General features: G+C 38.6%; 1 protein-coding gene across 5 annotated transcripts; it reads left to right on the top strand.

Moving 5' to 3' along the window:
• Nucleotides 1-53: 53 nt before the first annotated feature.
• On the top strand, nt 54-26393 carry TCTN3 (tectonic family member 3). Of its 5 annotated transcripts, none has more exons than XR_890874.4 (14): nt 54-414; nt 578-701; nt 1037-1155; nt 2355-2482; nt 2719-2827; nt 3246-3361; nt 4306-4341; nt 4908-4988; nt 6357-6482; nt 7536-7643; nt 8042-8136; nt 8631-8784; nt 8866-8967; nt 12333-12469. XR_890874.4 is itself a non-coding variant. In XM_011287504.4 (14 exons), the coding sequence occupies exons 1-14, from the start codon at nt 72-74 to the stop codon at nt 25440-25442; spliced, it is 1686 nt and encodes a 561-aa protein (XP_011285806.3). In that variant the 5' UTR covers nt 56-71; the 3' UTR covers nt 25443-25576. The 5 variants fall into 5 exon arrangements, 4 of the variants coding, with proteins under 4 accessions (XP_011285806.3, XP_011285805.3, XP_011285804.3 ...); XM_011287504.4 differs by lacking the exon at nt 8866-8967 and adding an exon at nt 25434-25576 and having other exon boundaries at nt 56-414; nt 12333-12470; XM_011287502.4 differs by lacking the exon at nt 8866-8967 and adding an exon at nt 25516-26393 and having other exon boundaries at nt 57-414; nt 4914-4988; nt 12333-12470.
• Nucleotides 26394-26595: the final 202 nt, after the last annotated feature.

Raw genomic sequence — 26595 nt, 5'->3', positions numbered from 1 at the left:
GCTTTCTATTGGCTGAAAAACTCTCGGCCATAGCCGTGAGCCAATGAGCAGGTGCATGCGGAAGACGTCAGATGCGATGCGACTCCTTCCACCATCCTCCACCGACGCGCCTCGGGACCGCTGAAACCCACTTTAAACTCGTGGGGGTCTTGACTGCCCCCATGTGCATCTCGCAGCTCATGCTACTGCAGGTGTTCTTCCTGATGGTTCCCGAGGGCGTCTGGCTTCAGCCTTCCTCTCCGTCAGGGGCTGCCCCCACCCCTTCGGACGTGGGGCCAGCGTCGCCTGGAGGGACCCTTCAATCCTCCTCGGAGGGATCTGAAACTCCCTGGCCTGTGCCTGGAATCTCTACGGCGGGCCCTACGGTTGTGACCCCCTCTGCACCTGAGAATGGGACCGTAGACCTCTTCCCAGGTGAGGGGAGGAGATGTGGGGATGGAAAACCACTGCCTTAGATCTAAAATTCTGTGGAAAAAGTGGATTGCCACTAAGTGAGGAGTGGGACTGTCGCAAGATGGGAATTCGCGCTCGGAAGTTTGGGAATCCTCACCCCATTCCCTCTGCTTTACCTTCATAGCCTTACCGGTCTGTGTCTGTGACTTGACTCCTGGTACCTGCGACATAAATTGCTGTTGCGACAGGGACTGCTACCTTCTCCATCCGAGGACAGTTTTCTCCTTCTGCCTTCCGGGCAGCGTGAGGTGAGCTGCAGTGTGCCGGTAGAATCCTAAAGGAGATTGAGACCCTGTAGGGTCTAATTGTAATAAGTCATGTTTGGAAGTAGGAGGAGTTATCCTTCCTGCCTTCCACCCCCACTTCCACTTCTGTAAGGAGAATTACCTTGGTTTTTCCCAGGAGTGAAGTTACTCCTCGGATTCTCTAGAGTAGGACCCTCCGATAGAATAGGACCTTTGTGTTGTCCTATGGATGCCCAAGGAGGCCTCTCTTAGGCATTGACCGACATCCATGGGGCACGTCCTTTGGACCAAACCCTCCACTTCTAAATGTATCTCTTCTTCGTCCTATTTCCTTTCAGGTCTTCGAGTTGGATGTGTGTGGACAACTCTCTTATCTTCAGGAGTAATTCCCCATTTCCTTCGAGAGTTTTCATGGATTCAGGTGGAGTAAGGCAGTTTTGTGTCCTTGTGAACAACTGTGAGTAGAAATGTATTGGCTGTTCATGTTACCTAACATGACTTTTTTTTTTTAACTTTTTTTTTCTGTTGAATTTCCATCATCTGCCCTCTTCTACCTCTCCACCTTCTCCCTCTCTTTCTCTTAGTAGTGAACGTTTGCAGTTTCTTCTGCCCTGTTGGCTGTGGATCAGAAAACCTGTACAAAACTTTAATTTCAGTCATCCCTGTTAGACATAAGGAGCTGGCTACAGGAACTTAGATAGATTTACATGTTTGTTTAATATAAGTTATAGAATTGTTACAAAATATACCCCTTTGGAGTGTCTGAAATTTTAAATGTAGACATTATGAAGTGAAAGGAGGGAAACATAAAGCCAATTACTTGAGAGGTGGAAACATTATTATCAGGACTGGTCAGTTGAGGTTTAGAAGAAACAGGAAGGATGGGGCGCCTGGGCGCCTCAGTCAGTTGAGCCTCTGACTTCAGCTCAAGTCATGATCTCTCAGTCCATGGGTTCGAGGCCCGCGTCGGGCTCTGTGCTGACGGCTCAGAGCCTGGAGTCTGCCTCAGGTTCTGTGTCTCCCTCTCTCTACCCCTCTTCCACTCATGCTCTGTCTCGCTGTCTCAACAATAAATAAACATTAAAAAAAAGAAGAAGAAACAGGAAGGAGAGGACAAATTGAATGTTGTCTCTAGCTTTGCCATGTTCTCACGGAAACAGTACCTTTTTGTTGTACTAGAGTCTCATCTGGTATGGGGCAAATGTGAACATTATTGAACCTCCTGTCTTCATCGCAGTCTGCTAATCACTCACATTCCTGGCATTAAGGACATGGAACTGACTGGTATTCATTGGCCATATTCTTATCTTAGATGTCAATAGTAAAACAATAATTCCTTCAACAGATTACACATAAAATAGAAGGCGATAAAAATCACACTTGTTCTCTTTGAAAGTGGAGTGTTATTGATTGGGAGTTTTCTGGGAAAATGTTCTATAGCTTACACTGAGTAGCGGGAATAAAAGTATATAAATATGTAAACAATCTTTTGAGTTTACACTTAAGATGAGTGCATTTGCATACTTTGCTATGTATATATTATGCCCCAATAATATTTTTTTAAGTAGTTACTTGGCATGCCAGATATTTTAAAATAAATGTTTTTCTTTTATCTAAACCCCTTTTCATTAAAAAAAAAAAACCACAACATTCTAGCAAGATTAAACTATTTCCAGAAGCTCCAAAAGGTCAATGCAACCAACTTCCAGGCCTTGGCTACAGAGTTTGGAGGCGAATCATTCACTTCAACATTCCAAACCCAGTCGCCACCACCTTTTTACAGGGTGAGCCTGGGGATAGGGATGGGATTGTTTGGTGTGGTTTTTCCCTCATAGCTGACAATTGACGGGGTATCTTTGAGGTACCCCGCTGCAACTAGGTAAACCATTGTCAACTCTTTTAGAAGGCAGTATTGTCCATATTAACAAGTCATTGAGTTAATTTTTGTTTCTACTTTTTCTTTTCTGGTAGAGTTCTGTCCAATCTCACTGTGGATAAATTTCTACTGTACTTTATTCAGGCTGGGGACCCCATTTTGACATATTTCCCCAAGTGGTCTGTAATCAGCTTGCTGAGGCAGCCTGCCGGAGTTGGTGCTGGGGGGCTCTGTGCTGAGAGCAATCCTGCAGGTGAGTCCAAAACAAAAGTGCCAACATTTTTGTTCAATTTAAAATAGGCTTTCTTGGGGGTGCCTGGGTGGCTTAGTCAGCTAAGCATCCAGCTTCGACTCAGGTCACAATCTCATAGTTCGTGGGTTCGAGCCCCGCTTTGGGCTCTGTGCTGACAGCTCAGAGCCTGGAGCCTGCTTCGGATTCTGTGTCTCCCTCTCTCTCTGCCCCTACCCCACTCACGCGCGCGCTCTCTCTCTCTCTCTCTCTCTCTCTCTCAAAAATAAACATTTAAAAAAAAAATTAAATAAAATAAAAATGAAAAATAGGCTTTCTTAGAAATTGTTTAAAAAAAAAAAAAACCCTAAAAAAAGTTGTTTTAAATAAAAAGAAAATAGACTTTCTTTTTTATCACTCCCTTAATTCTTTGTGTTCTAAGGTTTCCTGGAGAGTAAAAGTACAACCTGTGCTCGTTTCTTCAAGAACCTGACAAATAGCTGCACCTTGGATCCAGCCCTCAATGCTGCCTCTTATTATAACTTCACAGTCTTAAAGGTGGTGTCCCTACCCTCCAAGTCAACATGCTTCCCACCATTGGGTTGTGGGAAAAGCCCTGAACTGAAAGTCAGAATGCCTAAGAGCTACAAAAAAGGCAGAGGGGGGGCGCCTGGGTGGCGCAGTCGGTTAAGCCTCCGACTTCAGCCAGGTCACGATCTCGCGGTCCGTGAGTTCGAGCCCCGCGACGGGCTCTGGGCTGATGGCTCAGAGCCTGGAGCCTGTTTCTGATTCTGTGTCTCCCTCTCTCTCTGCCCCTCCCCCGTTCATGCTCTGTCTCTCTCTGTCCCAAAAATAAATAAATGTTGGAAAAAAAAAAAAAAAAGGCAGAGGGCCCAAAAACCCTGTCATCTAAAGAAAGATGGAAGAATTGAGGATATACGTCCAAAGATAAGAGATTCTACCCTCCTGGCTAATGGGATTGGCTTGGACGGTGGGAGGGGATATCATTTCACTATTTCACCAAAACCTCTTGCTTTTGCCATTCAGTAGAGCTCTACTCAGAGCAGGCGTGTCACAGTCCAATCTCCCCTCAGCTTTACTCATGGCATTTTAGTATTAAGAAGAGTCAGGTGGGGCGCCTGGGTGGCGCAGTCGGTTAAGCGTCCGACTTCAGCCAGGTCACGATCTCGCGGTCTGGGAGTTCGAGCCCCGCGTCGGGCTCTGGGCTGATGGCCCAGAGCCTGGAGCCTGCTTCCGATTCTGTGTCTCCCTCTCTCTCTGCCCCTCCCCCGTTCATGCTCTGTCTCTCTCTGTCTCAAAAATAAATAAATGTTAAAAAAAAATTATTAAAAAAAAAAAATAAAAAAAAAGAAGAGTCAGGTGGAAGAGAAGAATCATTCTAATATGTTAATTTTTCCTCCCCACATGTGAAACCACAAGCCCCTGGAAATTTTCTCTGAGGTCTATGCACACTCACGGTTCTTGCTGTTCTCTTATTCTAGGTTCCAAGAGGTATGACTGATCTGCAGAATACGAAGGTATGACGTTGTTTATCAGGAAAAAATAAGGAGACTATTTGGTCCATTTGCATCTGAGGCAGTTTCAGTCTAGATTGTAGTTGTGAAAGGAAATCTGTGTGTGATGTATCAAACTGTTAGGTGTGGACGTAAAACATTTTCCCATGTAAGTTCCTTATGATTAATAAGCATCACATGAAATAAAAATTCACAAGGTGTTAGATAAGTTTCAGAAACATTGGGTTAAGTAAAGTTAAACATTATATTTAGAGGGGTCTTCTTGGAGTCTTTAATGTGCTAGAGGACCCTGGTACTCTCTAAGGGGAATACCAGATATAGTATTCCTAAAATTTATTTGACCATAGAACCTTTATTTTATATCCAGTAAAATTAAGGACCTGAGAAATACGTTTTGAGAAGTGCTGATTTAAAATGATTTTTTTTTTTTAATCTTAAGTTGTAGGCTGGCAATGGGAAGGAGAGAGGAAAGTGGTGATGAAAAATGAAAAATACTCATTTCAATATAATATGTAGCTAGAAGAGAAAATACTGCTTTCAATCTCAGTTGATTTACTTCTCCTTGCTAGTTCCAGGTTCCTGTAACCCTTGTCTCACAGGCTGGTTCTCCTCTCTTGTCTGGAAACATTTGTCAGAATGTGGTTTCCCAGGTAAGGACGCTGATCTCAGATTCTGGACTGTTTGTTGGTTGTTGATCAACATTACCAGAGGTGCCTCATCTTCCATTAAGTACCAGACCAACCCCACAGGAATTTTTGTGCATGGAACGTAACATGTCAAAAGCTGAGCCCATCACCTTCCTCCTACCATGTTTCAGTTTCCATTGCTGCCTTTCTCCCATATTTCACACCCAAAAGACTAAGATTACTTCTGACTTTTCTACCTTTACCTATTGGCAGTTTATTATAGTTCATACCACATTTTCTTCTCCTGAAAAAAACTAGTATCATCTGAAAATCTGAAATAGAGGATTCCACTTCTTTCCCTCTATTTTCCCTTTTAATCAAGCTACAGAAGGAAGATTTGTCTTAAGCATCATTTTAAAGTCAGAAATCTAAGGTTACCTTCAATTGCTTATGACTTCCATTTCCAGCTACTATCTTCATTCATCCTCAGACATTGGGAGAATCAAGTAAACCTGGTGTCCATTCCATGCTCCCCTCTCTACTCATCTTCTCTGCACACAATCAGAACTCATTTTTCTTCCCTTTCGATCCTTACCATAAACTCACTTCTCCCATGAACCCTGTCAAAGGGTTTTCAAACCCTTTCAAACCCTTTCAAAACCCTTTCAAAGATCCAGTATCTTTTTGCATGTGTAGATATAATATGAAGTCTACTTTATCTTTTCATGGTATTTGCGTTTAGCATTTTTAAGATTACTTGTTTAGTTTCCCTCGTTCAGTTATTCCTTTTATTGAGATATAATTGACATATTACATTGTATTAGTTTTAGGTATACCACATGATAATTTCATATGTTACACTGTATTAGTTTTAGGTACACAAGGTACCTAAAATGTTTTAGGTGTACATATTTAAGTACACCACATGATAATTTCATACACACACACATAGTGAAATGATCACCAGTTGAGTTTAGTTGATATTCATTACCACAGTTACACATTTTTTTCCTGCAATGAGAACTTAAGATCTACCCTCAGCAACATTCAAATATAAATATACTACTGTTAACTGTATTCACTATGCTGTACACTCATTTAGTTATAATAAAACTCTTAAAGACAGAAAATCTTCTGTATAATTGGCCCATTAAATAATTTTTAGGGGTACCTGGTTGGCTCAGTTGGTTAAGCGATCAACTCTTGGCTCAGGTCATGATCTCATGGTCATGAGATTGAGCCCCACATCAGGCTCCACACTGGGTATGGAGCCTGCCTGAGATTTCCTCTCCTTCCTCTACCCCTCCCCTTCTCACACATGCACTCTCTAAATAGATGAATAAATGAGTGAATAAATAAATTTTATTAATTGATTTTACTTTTGTATTTCAGGTCATCTATGAGATAGAGACCAATGGGACTTTTGGAATCCAGAAAGTCTCTGTCAGTTTTGGACAAACCAACCTGACTGTGGAGCCAGACACTTCCTTACAGCAACATTTCCTCATTCGCTTCAGGGTTAGGGCCCTTCTTCTATAGTGGATTGAGAGGGCAAGAAATAGTGGGTTAGAAATAGTTCCTGGGCTTCTCTGATGCATGCAAAATAGATTAAGAATATGAAGGCCTAGTTCAGTCTGTCAACTGAGGCCTCAACATTTGCTATTCCATAATTTAACTACAAGTGATAGAGATTCAACAACATTTATCCAGTAAAGTTTCTGTGACTCTCTATCTGGCCCCAATGAAGCAGGACTTTAGTCTCAAATCCAAACTCTTTTTTTAAATAGTCACTTTGAATCATAAACTCAGCCAACCTCCCACAGAAATTTTTTAACTAGCTTTTCTTATATATCTGAGCATTTGGCAAGTTTTTGTTTGTTTTTTACTTTTACTCTTTATATTTCTGTACTATTTAGGTGCTTATAATGAATTTTTGCCTGTATGTATTTATAAACATGTCAAATTATTATGTGATGACATTTAGCATTTTATTCATTTCCCACTTAATCTAATTTTCTAATCTTGATCACGATCTTTTGGCTTTCTTCTTATTATATATATATAATATAATTTATTGTCAAAATGGTTTCCATGCAACACCCAGTGCTCATCCTAACAGGTGCCCTCCTCAATGCCCATCACCCACTCTTTTGGCTTTCTTCTACTTTCTTTTGACCCCAGCAGAATCTGGTTTCTTCTCAACTCTGCCCTCAAATGATCAATCAAGTCTCATGTCTCTCACAGTTTATCACTGGAACGTCTATATTAATTAAAAGATATTTCTAAATTAAGTTTAAATTCCTTAACTGATAAAAGTTTTTGAGAAACAAAAGGTTGGTAGATCCTTGGTTGTAATCCTTGGTAGGAGTAGCATACAGTGAATTTCAATACGCAGATCACTTGGGACCTATTGTAGTGAATGAAAAAGTAAAAGATGTTGGGGAGTAGAAATTTCTGCAAAATGCTCCACTGTGTGAGGGAGCCAGATTGTTCAGTGCTGGAGAAGGGTATGAAGCCACACAGTGGAGCGTGCTTTTCTGTGCAAGTGACTTTTCTTCGCTCTTTGTGCAGGCTTTTCAACAGAGCACAGTTGCTTCTCTTACTGGTCCTAGAAGTGGAAATCCTGGCTATATTGTTGGGAAGCCACTTTTGGCCCTAACTGGTGATAAAAGTCACTCTGTATCCTTTTTGGGACTTGGGTAGTCTCTTGCAGAAAAGCTGCAGCTGCTGATCTTTTGGGTTTGCCAATTCTGAGGTCCCCTGATTTTTTTAGGAATTCAGGACTTCCTTTACCAAACCATTAATACATTATATTCTCAAAGCCGTTGCTACCAAAAGCTGAAGGTGTTTGTTTTAAGGAAATAGTTATATACTGGTGTGTGGGTAGACATTTGGGGGAAAATAGTAATTGTCTCTTGTGTTTTTTAACTACTAGAGGGAAAAAACAAATTTGTAACTCGAACAATGTTATGATAATAGTAAAATATAGTGTTAAAGGAATAATAAGAGCATAAATTTTCCAATCTGCCTTCTTTTTCTTCTGTTACACTCTCCTTGACCATCACTTTCCACCTCAGATGACCCTCTTGCAGAGCCAGGGTGATGGAATCTGCTCTGTTAAGAAACATGAAGTGCAATTTGGAGTGAATGCAATATCTGGATGCAAGCTCAGGTAATTCTTTGCTTCCACATCATTTCCCACAATTTTGCCTCTCTCTGTAGGGAATATGTTGATAAGGACAACTTTTATATTTTGAATGACAATGCTAGTTAGTAGTAGTTTTATAATCTATATAATAGTAATATTGCTAAAAGTTTTCTGACAGTCTCTTATACCTACTAATAAGGATTATTTCTTCCAATTTATTTTGTAATATTTAAAAAAAAATTTTTTTAACATATTTATTTTTAAGAGACAGAGTGTAAGCGGGGGAGGGGCAGAGAGAGAGGGAGACACAGAATCCAAAGCAGGCTCCAGGCTCTAGGCTCTGAGCTGTCAGCTCAGAACGGATGTGGCGCTTGAACCCATGAACTGTGAGATCATGACCTGAGCTGAAGTAGGACACTCAACTAACTGAGCCACCCAGGTGCTCCTATAATATTATTTTTAACGTTTGGATCAATATGTTAGCATTGAACTCCAGCCTCCATGGTGTTTCATTTCAGGCTGAAAAAGGTGGACTGCAGCCACTTACAGCAGGAAATTTATCAGACTCTTCATGGAAAAACCAGCCCAGAACATGTTGCCATCTTTGGTAACGCTGACCCAGCCCAAAAGAGAGAGTGGACAAGGATTCTCAGCAGGAACTGCAATGTTTCAGTAAGGAGAGAAATACACGTTCTCACAGAAACTCACTTGCCCCTTTTGTTTGAAAATTGTGGATATTAAAATTAAAACTAGCCCTGTTTCCATAGATGATGTGACCCTCATAGAAGGAAGATAATGCGGTTGTCACAAAAGGAAGACTACAAAAAATCATGCCATTTGAAGTTATTATTTCAGGTTAGGTTTATACCTAACTTACTTTCCTTACTTGGAAAAAAATTTAAAGGTAGAAAATCTAGAGATTGTTCTGTGGTTCAAAATCAACCTTACTTATGGTAAGAGAAAGTATATATTTCAGGTATTCTCTTATATTCTTGAATGTTTGATCAACACAGATTCTTTGAGGTTGAAATTGTGTTTTCTTTCTGTTACAAAAGTTTACATATTTATATTTAATAAAAATACATTAATAGGTTAAAAATTCAAACCGTGTATATAATGGTATTCAATGAAGAGTGAAAACCCTAACACCCCCTTCCCTAGAAGGAAACTCACTTAGCTGTTTCTGTTTGCACTTTTCCTGGTGGCCCACTAGATCAGTGCCAGCAAGTGTGTTTCTGGACTCCAGCTCAAGTGACATAAGTAAATCTGCTATCCTATTCTGTCTTCTTCCTCTTTTGCCTAACCCCCATCTTCTCACTTTAGTCTCAGCTGTACCTTTAATTTTCTTTTCTTTTCTTTTAAAATTTTAAATTGTTGGGGCACCCAAGTGGCTCATTCAGTTAAGTGACCAACTTCGGCTCAGGGCATGATCTCACGGTCTGTGAGTTCAAGCCCCACAATGGGCTCTGTGCTGACAGCTCAGAGCCTGGAGCCTGCTTCAGATTCTGTGTCTCCATCCTGTCTCTCCCCCTCCCCCACTCATGCTCTGTCTCTTTCTCTCTCTCAAAGAAATGAGTAAGTATTAAAATGTATATATTAAAATTTTGTTTATTTTTCTGTATAAGTAATACATATACTTGGCTAAAAATTCAAAAAGTACAAAATAAAAATCTGTGTCTCAGACAGCTCTTCCCTTCCACAGAAGCAACTGAAATTACTAGTTTCTTTCCTTCCACAGATACTGCATGCTCACACAAGTATGTACTCTTGTACTCTTTTTATCCACATGATATAACATTGTAGACACTGTCCTACACCTTGCTTTTCTCACTTGATCATAGAGTGTGTTCTATATTAGTACATAATGTGCTTCCTCATTCTTTGCACAGTATGGCTGCATAATATTCCATTACATGGACAAGCCATAATTTATTTATGCAGCGTTTTTGGTAGACATTCAAGTTGTTTTCAGTCTTTTGCTGTTATATACAATGCAGCATTTTATATCCTGGTTCAGGCAACATTTCATACATGAGAGAATAAACCTATATGATAACTTCTAGAAGTAGAATTGCTAGATCAAAGGTATATGCATTTAAAATTTTAATAAATATTATCAATTTATTCCCCATACAGGTTGCATGAATTTATAGTCCCATCATTCATCTGTGACACTGCTTTTTTCCCCTAACCCTCTTTAATACTATGTCATAAAAATTTTTAATCTTTTTTCATAAGTGAAAATTAGTATCTCAGTGTAGTTTTATTTTTCTCTCACTGTGAGTAAGGTTGAGTATTTTGATATATGGTTGAACAATTTGTATTTTATTCACTATTATCTATCTATATTCCTTGTCCATTTTTATTGAATTACTGTGTTATGGCTTATAGGAAATCTTTGCAAATTTGAGAAATGAACTCTTTTGGTATGATTTGCAGATATTTTTTCCCAGTTTGTCATTTGTCTTTTGACTTTGTTTGTGGTATTTTTTTCTTATATTGTGAAAGATATCAATTTACTTTTTTTATTTAACCTTTCAGTTTTGGTTCAGACTTTGAAATGCCTTTCTCTTTAGAGATTATTTTGAAAGTTCCCTTTTCTCTTCTGCAGCACTATTATGACTTTATTCCTTATATACTTCTTTCCTTTTAAAAAGTCTTGGGGTAAGTAAACACGTGTACTTGATCCAGGCTTTGGGCAACTGAAGTCCAATCGAGTTCTTGTAAATCTCCCACAGAGCCCTACAGAGGAAGTGTGGTTTGGGGTGATTGTAGCTGAGAACAGGAAGAGGATGGTTAGTGACAAGGTTCAGATTATACTGGAACTACTCTTTATTTATTTTTTTTTTGCCTTAAGCCTACAATTTGTATTTTTAAATCACATTTTTGAAGAACATTTGACAACATAGGAAAGTATTCCTAATGTAGAATAAATGAAAAGAAAGATGTTTTAAAATATTTGGGACAAACACATGAAAGACTCAACATTGTTAGCCATTAAGAAAATGCAAAATTACAACGAGATACCACTTCACACCCATGAGGATGGCTATTCTTAAAAGAGAGACACTAATGAGTGTTGGCAAGGGTGTGTGGAAACTGGAACCCTCGGACATTATTGATGGGACTGCAAATGATGCAGTCACTTTGGGAAACAGTTTGTTAGTTCCTGAATAAAGTAAGCTTAAATATGGTCTGTCTGTCTCCCCCATTCCTATATTATTATTGCCAGTGTCTGAGCCTTACTCTAAAAAGGTGTGAAGCTAGGAAAGCACAAGGCATATTTGAGGATAGTGCCTTGTGTCTGCTAGGTTATAGTAACCTCCTGATTGATGTCCTCACTTCCGGCAATCCTTCTTACCTCTTGGAATTAATCTTCCTGGAGTTGGACTTCATAATCTAACCCTGAAATGTCTTCCTTTACCTTTCACTGCTCTGTGTACAAATCCTTTGCTTTAGTCAAGTGGTCTGCTCAAGGCCAGTGCCTCCATCATGCCTGGCACATAGAAGACACTCAGTAACTATTATTCAAATTAATCAGTGAATATCTCTCCATGACATCATGTGCTGGTCTAGTTCCACACCACTTTTTTTTTTAATTTTTTTTATGTTTATTTTTGAGACAGAAGGAGACAGAGCATGAGTGGGGGAGGGGCAGAGAGAGAGGGAGACACGGAATCTGAAACGGGCTCCAGGCTCAGAGCTGTCAGCACAGAGCCTGATGTGGGGCTCGAACCCATGAACCGTGAGATCATGACCTGAGCCAAAGTCAGACGCTCAACCGACTGAGCCACCCAGGCACCCCTAGTTCCACACCTCTTTATGTGCCATCTCTCTACCTGAATTTTCCTTTAATCACCATTTCTTCCAGTCACACATTACTCATCCCAGTCCTGTGAAGCCATCCTCAGCCAGAAATGGCTTTTTTTTAGCAGTCCACAGCACTGACTATGCACCGCTACTGAGCACTTCTTATAACCCTTGTACGTGGGTTCACATTTTATTAATCTCTATATTAGTTATTTCCATTTTAGAATATTAATTTTTTTAAGATCAAGGACAATAGTATGGTCTATTGTGAACTTTTGTGTTCTTTCTCTAAGTCCTATTACCTCCTTTGTTGTGTATAATTTTTAAGAAACAATGGCTACTTAATGCATGGTAACTGACTGTAGGCAACCATCAGCAATTCAAGCAGATGCTTCTTTACCCTTCTACAGGCTATGCATTGTACTTCCTGCTGTGTCATACCAGTTTCCTTGGAGATCCAGGTATTGTGGGCATATACAGGCCTCCAGTCCAACCCACAAGCTCATGTGTCAGGAGCCCGATTCCTATACCAGTGCCAGTCTATAAAGGTAAGTTATGGCTCATAAAGTACTGCTAAGCCTTGAAATGCCTAGATGGTCTTACCAGCTATATGAGAAGCGGGTCACTTTTTAACATTGAGAGCCAATTTATGCTACCAGCCAACATTTGGTTAGAGAGAGCTGATACAACTTTCAAGTCAACCTCCCTGCCTGATTATTGAAATTAGCATGTTGTCATGATAAATAGTGTATATATTTTTCCCCAGTTTTCTTTTTTAATTTCCTGAACCCAGACTATCTTATAGGTTAATTTCATTTCAATTATCATACCAGTGTGGGGCACCTGGGTGGCTCAGTTGGTTAAGCATCCAGTTCTTGGTTTCGGCTCAGATCATGATCTCATGATTTTGTGAGTTCAAGCCCATTGTTGGGCTCTGCACTGGCAGCAAAGAGCCTACTTAGGTTTCTGTCTCCTCTCTCTTTGACCCTCCGTTACTCATGCTGTCTCTGTCTCAAAATAAATAAATAAACTTTTTAAAAAAATTATCATACCAGTGTTACTATACCAGTTGATTTAAGCACAGAGAACATTTTCCATAACTGTGCATTCAGTATGATAGTCACACATTTATCAGAGTCTGTGAGCCTGTTGATTGCTTAAAGAGATATTGCTGTGGCTAGTTTGTAGTCATCAGTTCTTAGTTGATTGCATTCCATTAAGATAAATAATTTTAGTAGTGCAGTAAACATATACCTATTGTTTATGATGTGTGTTAAGCCACTTTAACATCTGCCTTGGTTTTAGTATATAATCCTTAGCTTTAAAATTGCAAAAACAGAGAAATGATTAAGATCTGGTGAACTGATTCACATATAAATTGGCATGCCAGTGTATCAACTTTTAATGATACTTAAAACTCACTGAAATTATTATCTATATGTCATTGCATTTGCATCCCAGAAAAGAAATGAACTAGAGACTGCATGTAGGCCAGAAGTAAAATATCTGTAGCTCCTTCTTACGACAGAGTTGAGTACCTTAGCTCTCTATGCCTATAAATGGGGTTAAAACTCAGGTTACCAGAAACTGTTAGTGAAGGCACTCCATTTTTTCTCTGTATTACTGAATAACAAAGCACTACTTCTATAAGCTTCATTTAATCAGTTAGAGATCCTGCACTGAACATATGGTTTTGTTTTTCTAAACTGTATTTATTTGCAAGTTTGGAAAGATACCCACAGGACTGTTCTTTTCTCTCTGAATCTCTTGTTCTCCTAGGCATGGAAGCTACCCAGTGGCTTATCTCTTATCTAGATATTTTAATCATTATCTTTTTTCTAGTATTTAGTAGAAGTTGGCTTTTTGGGTTAGTTTGCCCCCTCTACAAAATCACACTTTGCAGTCAGTCACATCTAACTGGTCTAATTGGTTGACAATTGAAAACTTCAGTTGTGCTTCATTCATGTATAACTGAAGACAGTATCTCTTCCAGTCATGGTGCAAAAATTAACTGTGTTGAACTTACTGGACGTGGTATGGGTTATACCAAATCATGTGCCTTTACTTAGGATGATTTAAAGGATTTGCAAAGGGAATTGTGACTATACAAAAATTTTCACCTTAAGGGCTGACTTGAGAAACTTGCCCCTTCCACAGAAGCAACTGAAATTACTAGTCTCTATGTATTTTACAACAACCTACCTTTTAGCACACACATATATAAAAATGAAATATAAAACAATGTTTTTATGCAATGCACAATGTGATGTTGTCTATTCTGTTGTAGCTTATTCTGTTCTTTTTTTTTTTTAATGTTTATTTATTTTTTATTATTGAGAGAGACAGAGACAGAATGCGAGTGGGCTAGGGGCAGAGAGAGGGGGAGACACAATCCGAAGCAGGCTCCAGGCTCTGAGCTGTCAGCACAGAGCCCAACACGGGGCTTGAACTCACAAACTGCGAGATCATGACCTGAGCCGAAGTCGGACGCTCAACTGACTGAGCCACCCAGGTGCCCTGTTCTGTTCTTTTCTTAATGCTAGACACTAATGAGTCATAATTTGCAATTTGAAAAACACTTTTAGAAAATACATCTCTGGGGGTGCCTGGGTGGCTCAGTCGGTTGAGCGTCCGACTTCAGCTCGGGTCATGATCTCACAGTCCGTGAGTTCGAGCCCCACGTCAGGCTCTGTGCTGACAGCTCAGCCTGGAGCCTGTTTCAGATTCTGTGTCTCCCTCTCTCTCTCACCCTCCCCCGTTCATGCTCTCTCTCTCTGTCTCAAAAATCAATAAAGGTTAAAAAAAAATTTTTTAAAGAAAAAAAGAAAATACATCTCTGACTACGTTTTAAAGCTAATTGTATTGTTTTATTTACTAATTTATTTTATTCATTATAACTGAAAGTTGGCAGTGTTTTATATCTCTGTCAAATAGCATATGCTAGAATAACTGCCAGTCAAGCTCCCAATCTGTTTTAGTGGTTTTTAATCTTATGGACCCCACTAAGAATCTGTTGAAAGCTATTCACTTACTAGAAAAATGCACAGACATGCAATATTCTTTATATAGTTTCAAGGGATTTATTGATTTCTTGAAGCCAAGCCAAGATCTATACTAGGAAAGGTAAAGAACACTAAATTAAATAAAAATGAAATATACTTGATTTTAGAAACAGTTGCTTTAAAGGAAAGGACTAGGAAGTGGCTGGATTGGGATTTCTCTTACCTATTGAGGTCTTAGAGAATATCACCACCATTGGATCACTGTGACAGTCTGTAAAATTTCTATCACCAAAGTCTTTCCTTTTCAGGGATCAATCAACCACCATTTGCCTTTATCTCTTAACGAATGATAAGACTATAGAAGCACTTGACCCCTTTCTGTACTTCCTAATAGTCTTTATAGAAGAACCTTACTTAGTTGACTGGGTTGTTTTCTTTTTACCTTTTTAAAAGAACTTTTGAAAGTTATGCTCATTGTTCCATATGTTAAAATGTATACCCACTTGGGGTGTCTCCCTGATACATAATGTTTAACCACATTTATTCTTTAACGTATTAGTTCTGTTTGGCTCATTTGAAAATCTTGATAATTTCACTGACATCTTTAAAATACTGAGGGAATTTAAAATTTTTCATTGGCTTCTCCCTCAAATTTATATTTGGCCCCAAAAAACATGGAGAGCTAATGTGTACATTATCTAGCAGAGTATTGTACATAAATAATTCATTATTTTTTTTAGAAATTATTTCCTTAACTTCACTTTATTTAAATCATTAGTTCTCCTAAAATTATGTTTTTCTAAATATAATTTATTGTCAAATTGGCTTACGTAGAACACCCATTGTTCATCCCAACAAGTGCCCTCCTTAATGCCCATCACCCACTTTCCCCTCTCCCCCACCCCCAAAATCATAATATTAATATCAGGTACCAGCTAACTTCTTAAAGATCATGTACTTATATGAGGAAAAATTACCTTTACATGGATATTTACAATATGCTTTATAGTTGAATAAGTTCTAATCATCATAATAGAAATCACCATATCTGATTGTGTTAGATTAAAAGAAACTTATGAATAAACAATCAGATACAGTTCATTTTTTTGCATTGGATTCTGATCTGGACAATTGTAAATCACATTTTGTAATAGTTGGGAAACTTGAGTATGGACTACATTTTAGAAAGAAATACTAACAGGAAAAGGTAGAGGTTCTTTTTCTTTTTTTTTAAAGAAACTTCTAAGCAGCCTGAACAATGTGATTTCACATGGTTAAAAACATATATATGGGGGCGCCTGGGTGGCGCAGTCGGTTAAGCGTCCGACTTCAGCCAGGTCACAATCTCGCGGTCTGTGAGTTCGAGCCCCGCATCAGGCTCTGGGCTGATGGCTCAGAGCCTGGAGCCTGTTTCCGATTCTGTGTCTCCCTCTCTCTCTCTGCCCCTCCCCCATTCATGCTCTGTCTCTCTCTGTCCCAAAAATAAATAAACATTGAAAAAAAAAAAATATATATATATATGGATCTAGGTATGTGTAGGTCAAGATATAAATGTTATTACTGGTATTCTTAGAGATGGAAATATGGTGTTTTCATTTCTCATTTTTACTTACCAATAGTCTTAACTTTTTATAATTCACTGCTTTTGTAATTAAACTTCCTTTTTTAAATAATTTTTTTAACATTTATTATTGAGAGACAGAGAGACACAGAGCGTGAGCAGGAGAGGGGCAGAGAGAGGGGGAGACACAGAATCTGAAGTAGGTTCCAGGCTCTGAGCTGTCAGCACAGAGCCCGACACAGGGCTTGAACTCACAAACTGCGAGATCATGACCTGAGCCGAAGTCAGTCACTTAACCAACTGAGCCACCCAGGCGCCCCTGTAATTAAACTTTCTTAAAGTCACTAGGAAAACACCTAGAAATAACTAGATGTTATTTTAAAGATGAATTTATTCAGTTTCATTTACAATAACATGGAAAACATATAAAATACTTAGGAACCAATTTAGCAAAAGAGCAAAAGACCTATTCACTATAAAACATAGGGAGAAATTTCAGGAGACCTAAAGAAATGAAGAAATATACCATTTTCATGGAGAAGACGACTCAGCATTGAGATAATCTGTTCCCAAATGAATCTAACAGAATGAATGCAAACCCTCAAAAATCCTAGCAGGCATTTTTGTGGAAATGGACAACCTGATTCTAAAATTTATATGAAAATGCAAAGAGAATAACCAAAACAATTTTGAAAAAGAAGAACAAAGTTGGAGGACTTAACTATTGATTTCAGGCTATACTCTAAATCTCAGTGTGGTACTGGTATAAGGATAGACAAATGGGGGCACCTGGGTAGCTCAGTAAATTGAGTGTCTGATTTCGGCTCAGGTCATGATCTCGAAGTTCCTGAATTCTGTGCTGACAGCTCACAGCCCGGAGCCTGCTAAGGATTCTGTGTCTCTCTTTCTCTGCCCCTCCCCCTCTCATGCTCTGTCTCTCCTTCAAAAATAAACATTGAAAAAAAAATTTTTTTTTTTTTTTTAAAAGATAGGGGTGGATGGGTGGCTCAGTTGGTTAAGCGTTCAACTTCAGTTCAGGTCATGATCTCGCAGTTCGTGAGTTCAAGCCCTGCGTTCAGCTCTGTGATGACTGATAGCTTGGAGCCTGGAGCCTGCTTTGGATTCTGTGTCTCCTTCTCTCTCTGCCCCTCCCCCACTCACACTGTCTTTCTCTCTCAAAAAATAAACAAACATTAAAAAAAATTTTTTAAGGAAAGACAAATAGACCAATGAGACAAAATAGAGTCCAAAAATAGATCCACAAATCAAATCAATTCAATGAGAAAAGGACTTTTTAAAAAATAGTTGCTACTGAAACAACTGGATAAAACTGAAACTACTGAATGAACATAGGGGAAAAAATGAATTGACTCCACACACAAAAAGTACTTATGCTTGCATCGTAAACCTATATATAAAACCCAGAGTCACAAAGCTTTAAAGGAAACATAGGAGGATGTTTTTGCACATTTAAATTAGGCAATTATTTCTTGAATAAGAAACAAATATCAAACCATAAAACTAAAAATTTGATAAATAGGTCTTTATCAAACTTTAAAATAACTGCTAATCAAAGACACCTCTATGAAAATGCATGCTATCGTTTGGTAGAAAATATTTTTCAGTGCATTATCTGACCAAAGATTAATATCCAAAATATAAAAAGAATGCCTACAAATAAATCAAGGACCAAAATAAATAAATTAATTAACTAAAAATGGAAAAATTGAACAGATACTACACAAAAGGAAATAAACAAATGGCCAGTAAACTTGAAAAGCTGCTCAAAGTCATTAGTCATTAGAGATATGCAAATTATAACCATGAGATAGCACTCACTAGGAAATTAAGTATAATACTTACTAGAGTAACTAAAATCAATAAGACATAACATGAAATCTCAGTTTTCACACATTGCTAATGGGGATGAAAATGGTAAAACCATTTAGTCTTTTACATATTCATCTTCCCTGTGACTCAGCAATTTTACTCCTTGGTATTTACCCAAAGGAAATTGAAACATACGTCCAAAACAAGACCTATAAAGAATGATCATAGCAGCCTTATTCATAATAGCGCAAAACTGAAAATAATCCAAATATCCATCATCAGGAGAATGGGAAAATTGTGATATATTCACACAATGGAATTCTTACAATAAAACAATGAATTACTTGTACACAAAACAGTATACATGAGTCTCAGAAACATTTGTCTTGGGCTCCTGGGTGGCGTAGTCGGTTAAGCGTCCGACTTCAGCCAGGTCAAGATCTCGCGGTCTGTGAGTTCGAGCCCCGCGTCAGGCTCTGGGCTGATGGCTCAGAGCCTGGAGCCTGTTTCCGTTTCTGTGTCTCCCTCTCTCTCTGCCCCTCGCCCGTTCATGCTCTGTCTCTCTCTGTCCCAAAAATAAATAAACGTTGAAAAAAAAAATTAAAAAAAAAAAAAAGAAAAAGAAACATTTGTCTTGAATGAAAGAATCTAAACACACACAAAAATAATATTTTAAGGTTCCATTTATACAAAGTATAAGAACAGGCAAAAATAATCTTTAGCGATAAAAGAAAGTGGTTGCTTCTGGGAGACAGACTGGAAAGAGACACAAGGGAACCCTCTGTAATGATGGATATATTGCAGATCTTGTTTTGGGTGTGGGCTATACAGCATATACAGTTGTCAAAACTCATTGAACCAAACACTTAAGATGTGTACATTTTATTGTACACAAATTATACCACAATAAAAAGTTAAAAAGACACAGGAAAGCTGAAAATAAAAGCCACTGATCAGGGGGAAATATTTGCAATAAATGTTTCTGACAAGGTTCTTGTATGTAGAATAAAGAGCTCTCAGAGCTCAGTTATGAATTACACACTTGAGCAAAGATGAATTTGTTCTAGTTCATAGTTCTAGCTGATGAAATGTGTAGTTACAAAAACATAAATCTAAGGGATGGTATTCATGGCTCTATTTCTAATAATGATAGTTTCTTTTCATTTGTAATGATTTGACATAGAGGATTAACATACAATGGTTTAGGGGCACCTGGGTGGCTCAGTCAGTTAAGCATCTGACTTCGGCTCAGGTCATGATCTTGCCGTTTGTAAATTCAAGCCCCGCATCAGGTTCTGTGCTGACAGCTCAGAGTCTAGAGCCTGCTTCGGATTCTGTGTCTCCATCTCTCTCTGTTCCTTCCCTGCTCGCACTCTGTCTCTCTCTCAAAAATAAAGATAAAAAAAAAATTTTATATATATATATATATATATATATATATATATATATATATAATTTGTGATTATAAAGATGTAATACAGTAATATATCAGGTGTACTTCTTATTACCAAAGCCAAACAAAACCTAATCTGAACTTTTCATATTGTTACAAAGTAAATCTTATTTGGGGACAAAGGATTTCGCTCAATATAAACTGGATTGAAACAAATAAAGCTCCTAAACCTCCCAAAGTGTTAAAACAGAATTGTTGATGGTAATTTCTGAAGTAAATATCATAAAATATGATAGTTTAAGGCAGAAATAAATTAACCATACATAACAGAACTGGATCCACAGTACAAGAACTGTGCTAACTTGGCTATGTGTCTTTTGTTTGTTTTGATAAGAGAAAGGGGATGACTAGACTTTGAGTATTGTTTTTTTTCCCGTGTCCTTGCTACACATTCACTAAACAGTGAATTCTCTAATTTTGCTTATACATCACTTTTAAAATGCAAATAGAGGGCGGCTAGGTGGCTCAGTCCACCCAGAGTTAAACATCCAACTCGATCTCGGCTCAGGTCCTGATCTCTTGGTTCCTGAGTTTGAGCCCTGTGTGGGGCTCTGCACTGACAGTTGTGGAGCCTGCTTGGGATTCTCTCTCTCCTTCTCTCTCTCTACCCTTCCCCGGCTCACACTCTCTCTCTCTCAAAATAAATAAATAAACTTAAAAAAAAAGATAAAATGCAAATAGAAAAACTTTGGTCTTCAAAATTTATGTATAACACACTGAACTTAAAAACTTTGTTCTTCATGTGGTACTGAAACACAAATTCTAAAATGAGTCGGTAACATTCAGTATTATCCAATGACCTGATAAGTGCATTCAAATTCCTTTTAAGTATTGGACCATTAGATTGTGTTTGTTCCCAACTTCCACACAATTATGGAGGCAATATTCTTAATATATGAAGAGTAAGCATTTAATTTGAAATATTAGTTTATAAACAAATAAGGAAGGAAGGAAGCACAAACTTTAAGGATCCTAATTAGGGTGTTGTGGGAGGGATAAGGGGTCGAAGTGATTTGTACTTACTATTAAATAGCTATGGCATAATTTTTTCCTTATGATTTATTATCTCTTGTTACTTTATATTAGTGTCCTATCCAAAATACCTCTACTCATTTGTCAAAAAAAAAAAAAAATCTTTATTGAGTGCCTATTTTGTGCCAAATACCATGGTTGCTGCTCTAGGTAAAGTGTGGTAAACAAGATAAACATCATCCCTGCTTATGGAAAGTGAAGGACAATACTGAGGTGAAATTTAGAATACTGTTATGGGAATTCATCAGGAGACACTGATAGCTGGGCCCAGGTGGAGGCTGTGAGGGCTGCAGGAGGTAGAGTTCAGGAGATTTAGGGGTGTCGCAGATAGGACTTGATTGCTTGGATACAGAGGTTGAGGGAGAATGAGTCAAGGATAATGGATATGTTTTCAGTTTGAGCATCCCATTCATTTCTTTTCTATTTTATATGTGATACCCTGTTGACTACCAAATGTAATTTTGCTTTCTGCACTTACCTTTCTATTTTTCACCCTCTCCTTTTTTTAATTTGGTGGGTATGCCGAAGGTTTTCTTCCCCTTTCTGTTGTGTTTTGTTATGTCTGTTGTGAAAGACTGCCCTCATGCTACTAGACCCACTTTACCTGTAAAGTGCCTTGAAATACACATCTCCCAAATGGCCCTTAACCAATGACTGAAGGATACAGGAATAGAAAATCCCAGCTCTTGGAGCGCCTGGGTGGCTCAGTCCATTGAGTCTGACTCGATTTTGGCCCAGGTCATGATCTCATGGTTCATGGGATGGAGTCCCGTAATGGGCTTTATACGAAGAATGGAGCCTGCTTAAGATTCTCTCTCTCTCTCTCTCTCTCTCCCTCCCTCCCTCCCTCCCTCCCTCCCTCCCTCCCTCCCCCCTGTGCCCCGCTACCCCACTGGCACTCTCTCTCTCTCTCAAATTAAAAAGAAAGAAAGGGAAAGAAAAGAAAAACTCACCTCCCTTGCTTCCTTACTTTGTTTGGGTTGAGACAACACAACTTGTTGGGACCGTGAAGCCTACCTTATATTTCAGAGTTCCCCTGCAGATTGGGTTAATGCTGGATAATGGTGTAAATTATCAAATTAATTAGTAATTGTGTAATTTATCAAAATAATACATGTTTTTAAAGTCAAAAAATGCCAGAAAAGAGGATATCTTAACAAAAACTAAAATGTTATATCCCCTCTAGCCTTGATTCTAAGCAATATTGAATAATTACCTCCTGGATCATGAGTTTATAGGTTATCTATTGAATTCTTGTTTTGGTAGATGAGTTTAGTTCTGTTTTTCTCCTCCTACCACTCTCCCAATATATTTTATTATTTACATCAAAATATTTTATTACATCAAAATATTTTATTAAATCAGAGGCACCTGAGTGGCTCAGTCAGTTAAGCATCTGACTTGGGCTCAGGTCATGATCTCATGGTTCATGGGTTTGAGCCCCACATAGGGCTCTCTACTACTGTCAGCACAGAGCCTGCTTTGGATCCTCAGTCTCTCTCTCTCTCTCAGCTCCTCCCTCACCTGTACTCTCTCTCCCTCAAAAATAAACATTAAAAAAAAAACATTTAAAAAGACTATATTTCTCCAAAAATAAAATACTTTATTAAATCAATATTCAGTGTCTCATTATGATTTTATAAATATGCTGAGCCAACTCATTAAATTTTTGTAAAATTTTTTATTCATTCTGAAATTACTACCTCATATATCATTGCTTTAGTTTTCTTTGAGCTAAAGGCTAAAACGTCTCACACTCTACAACATCTCCATAAAATCTCTCTCAATGCAGTTTTCTAAACAGTTGAACTTGCCATATGATGTTATCAGTTCTACTTTTTCCTATGTGTTTTCCTCATGGTGACCTCTATTACCTGAGGTAGTGTAAACGAGTTACTGCCCAGCAGTTGTTATGGAACTTTCCTTTCCTGTCATCCTAGAATTCCTCTTGCTTCTTATGTTAAGATTCACTGTTTACTAGACACTACTTTTTTCTTCTTGGTTTACTCTCTTGTGGAGCTCAAAATCTCATAACCTCTGAAAAAAAAATGCACATGTACATTTTTTCTTTAATTCACATGTCTAAGGATAGCTTTATTCAACCATCATCATTATCATATCAATTATGATTGGTCACCTGACCAGGCATTCTAGATTTTCACTCACAATTTGAAGGCATTCTTCCATTGTCTTCTAGTTTCCAATACTGTTAAGAAGCCATTTTAAGATCTTTTTGCTCCTAGTAGTCCAAAGCTTCTATAATATTATGCCATTGGACAGGTTTTTTTTCTTCATTCATTTTTAATTATACCAAACAATTTTATTTTTTTTTTTACTCTGAGAATTTTCAATTTTCACTATTTTTTTAATAATCAGACCCCCCCCAACTATTTTCTCTGTTCTCTCTTTTTGTAACTCCTGTTAATCTGTTACAGAGTCACTAGATTGGTTCTCTGATTTTTTTTTTCTTTTATATTATCTATCTCTTTACTTTTTTATTCTTTCTAGAAGAGTTCCTCAACTTTATTTTTTAACCTTTTTACTGATTTTTTTTTTTTTGGCTCTCACATTTTTAATATCTAGGAGCGCTTATTTTCTGTTTCATTTCATAATATCCTTTTCTTCTATATATTTAAACATCTGGGGTACCTGGCTATCTCAGTTGGAAGAGCTTGCAACTCTTGATCTCGGTCATGAGTTCAAGACCTACACTGGGTTGTAGAGATTATTTAAATAAAACTTAAAAAAAAATAAAAGTAAAGATCTTAACAACTTCTCATCTTCATCTTTCTTTGTTTCCTCTGAGTTTGTTTATTCTCATTTGATACAGTTTTTCTTTTTTTTAATATTTTTTTAATGTTTGTTTGTTTGTTTATTTATTTATTTATTTATTTATTTATAGACAGTGTGAGCAGGGGAGGGGTAGGGAGAGAGGAGGACACAGAATCTGAAGCAGGCTCCAGGCTCTGAGCTGTCAGCACAGAGCCCAACTCAGGGCTTGAACTCAAAAACTGCAAGATCATGACCTGAGCCAAAGTCGGACACTCACCCAACTGAACCACCCAGGCGCCCATGTACAGTTTTTCTCTTTAATGTGAGAAGCTTCCCCCATACATCTGGCAATCTCTAGCTGTCTAACATAAAAGTAAGCTGTTAAGCTCATTGAAAGCTCTGTGATCATCATGAGTGAGATTTGCTGACTGGTGACCTTCACAGTAGAACAGTTTGGTGCAGTTGCTTTTGTGGTTATAGAACTGCCAGATGTCATTATCTTTTTGTCTTATTGCTGGAACTGATCATTTTCTTCATAAAAGATCCTCTTGATTCCTGACTGAAGGGTATGGATGTAAGACCCATCTGTCAGCATCTTGGAACTAGATGAGGGAAGGGATTTCATTATACAGAAGAATTTCCCCATTTTTAGTTCCGTACATCACTCTGTCCTTCTTTATGCCCACTGTCCCTAATCCAGAATTTCTCTTGTGTAATTGTCCAATCTCTTGTTGAGGTGGGGAAGGAGTAGTTGCATGATCACACTGAGGGGGGTGTCACTCTGGAATCACTTTCTATCCTTACCTCATCCGTGCCTCCATGTTATACCCTATCCTCCCCATTTTCTTTGTCTGGTTAGTTTCAGCCAGTCTTCCATGCCTGGCTGGAATCAGGATTCCCTCGTCAGCTTTAGCCTACACTGACTGTTCTGGAATATATATGGTTCTCTCAGTGGCTCAGAAGTAACATTATTTCTGTGACAAGTCCCTCATGGACTTCACTGTTTAAAAAAAGATTCCAAAGAGTTAATATGACCTGCAAGATTATCACAGCACTGGCCCCATACCCATTTTTGTAAGTACCTAGAAAGGTTATTCTAAGCCAAGTTGTGTTCCCACAGCTAGTATTTACTGTTGCCAAAGACCACAGTAGAGAATATGTAGCATCGGAATAAACAAAGGTAAGTGGAGAAAATACTCCTTTCTGGTTCAACAAGGTATTTATTTACTGTCCAATTATAATTAGAAGTTTGGTAAGCACAGACTTAGAACAAAAGGAATTCTTTTTAGATAAACATGTTCCAGTCATCAGGCTACGACGACATCTACCAAAAGCTATGTATATTAGACCAGATACTTGAATCAGCTTGACAAGGTCCTTTCTGGGAGCATCTGTTTCATTTGACTTGAATTGATGGGTGGTTTAGAGGATCCTTTCTGACCCTGAGATTCTGTGACTCTAATGGGCTTTTTATCTACATTACGGAGTTCTTTGTTTTTCCCTGAAGTCTCACATTTCTTTCTGCAATTGAAGACAGAATAGAATTGCCACTACTCCTTCCACATGTGTTCTGCTTCAGAGCCTGGAGCCTTCTGGGAATTGATAAGGTGAAGCTGCTAAGAGCGTAACAGCAGCAGTTTTGCCATGTGGCCTCTCTGATATCAGCCAGCTCCCCAGTTGGGGGAAACTATAGAATCAGTCTTTCAGACTTTAGGTAGATGTAACTGTTCACCGTTCTGGTGTCATGGACTGCTGCTAAGAAATTAATTTCCTTGTATATTATAGAACAAGAACTATGTAGCACCAATATGAGAAAAAGGTATATCTTGCTTAGAGCAATTTGGTTTTGGTCTTTTTTCAGGAAAAGTGATAATAACAGTCAAGTTAGAGAGCCGCATGAATGGATACCAAGCACTCACCTGTCCTGGATTTTCTTCCTGCAGGATTCCCAACAAGTAACAGAAGTAGCTTTGACAACTGTTGTGACTTTTGTGGACATTACCCAGAAGCCAGAGCCTCCAAGGGGCCAACCCAGAATAGACTGGAAACTACCATTCGACTTCTTTTTTCCCTTGAAAATAGCATTCAGCAGAGGAGTAGACTCTCAAAAAGGTTCAGCCTCTCTCATCCTTATCCTGTGTCTCTTAGTACTTGGAGTTCTCAAGCTAGAGACCAAGTGAAACAAGAAGTATCTGATTTTAGTTTTCCCTATGGGAAGTTCTGAGACAGCCTACTTATCTTGGCAAAATAGGCCCTTACCTGCTCATGACCAGAGGAGAGCATTCAGGATAACAGAGGACCTAACTGAAGGAATGTGTATGAAAGAAGGGATTTTTCAAAAGCAGTACAAATATCTTTGTCTTGGCTCTCTGCTTAGGACTGTGCAGACCACCAAGTACACATAAGGTTCTCTACTTCTCAAGCTGAGAACATCAAGAGCCCTTCCTCCAGCCCTTCAGGTTGTGTTATACGTGACTGAAGTTTTGCAAGATCTTCATCCACCTGCTCACAGCCACACATGGGCCCAGCATAAAAAGGAACATGCTCCTGCTGTCCCCTGGATGAACTTGGGAATAGATGCCCTCTGGACTTGAGAGCAGCTGACTGTTCACAGAAAACTGCTGTCTATAGATTTCATCCGGCCCCTCTCTTTGCCTGGGCATGAGTGGGGAGAGCGATTGTTTCTAGTCAGTTTCCAAAATGAATGTGGAATCCTAGTCCCCCTTTTTTCACTAGCAAATGACCCTACCACTCATTTCTGCATTTTTCCTTCCACTGTGGTGAGAGGAAATAAAACTGATTGAGAGCTTTGTTGTACTAATTCCAGCAGCACACAGAAGCTGACATGTGATCACCTCGTGATAGTTTATCTGTGTGTGAGTTTTAAAAAGGGGGGGGGGGAACCTTTCATACATGGCAAAATAGCATTCAAATCAAAGAACGTGGTTCTTTTCCTGAGGTTGGAGCTAAACATAGCAGGATAGGGGGGAGGGAGTGTGGGAGGGTGGAGGTGATGCCAGGAG

Source organism: Felis catus, chromosome D2 (assembly GCF_018350175.1).
Source record: "Felis catus isolate Fca126 chromosome D2, F.catus_Fca126_mat1.0, whole genome shotgun sequence".
NCBI lineage: Eukaryota > Metazoa > Chordata > Mammalia > Carnivora > Felidae > Felis > Felis catus.
This window is presented reverse-complemented; position numbering and strand designations above follow the sequence as displayed.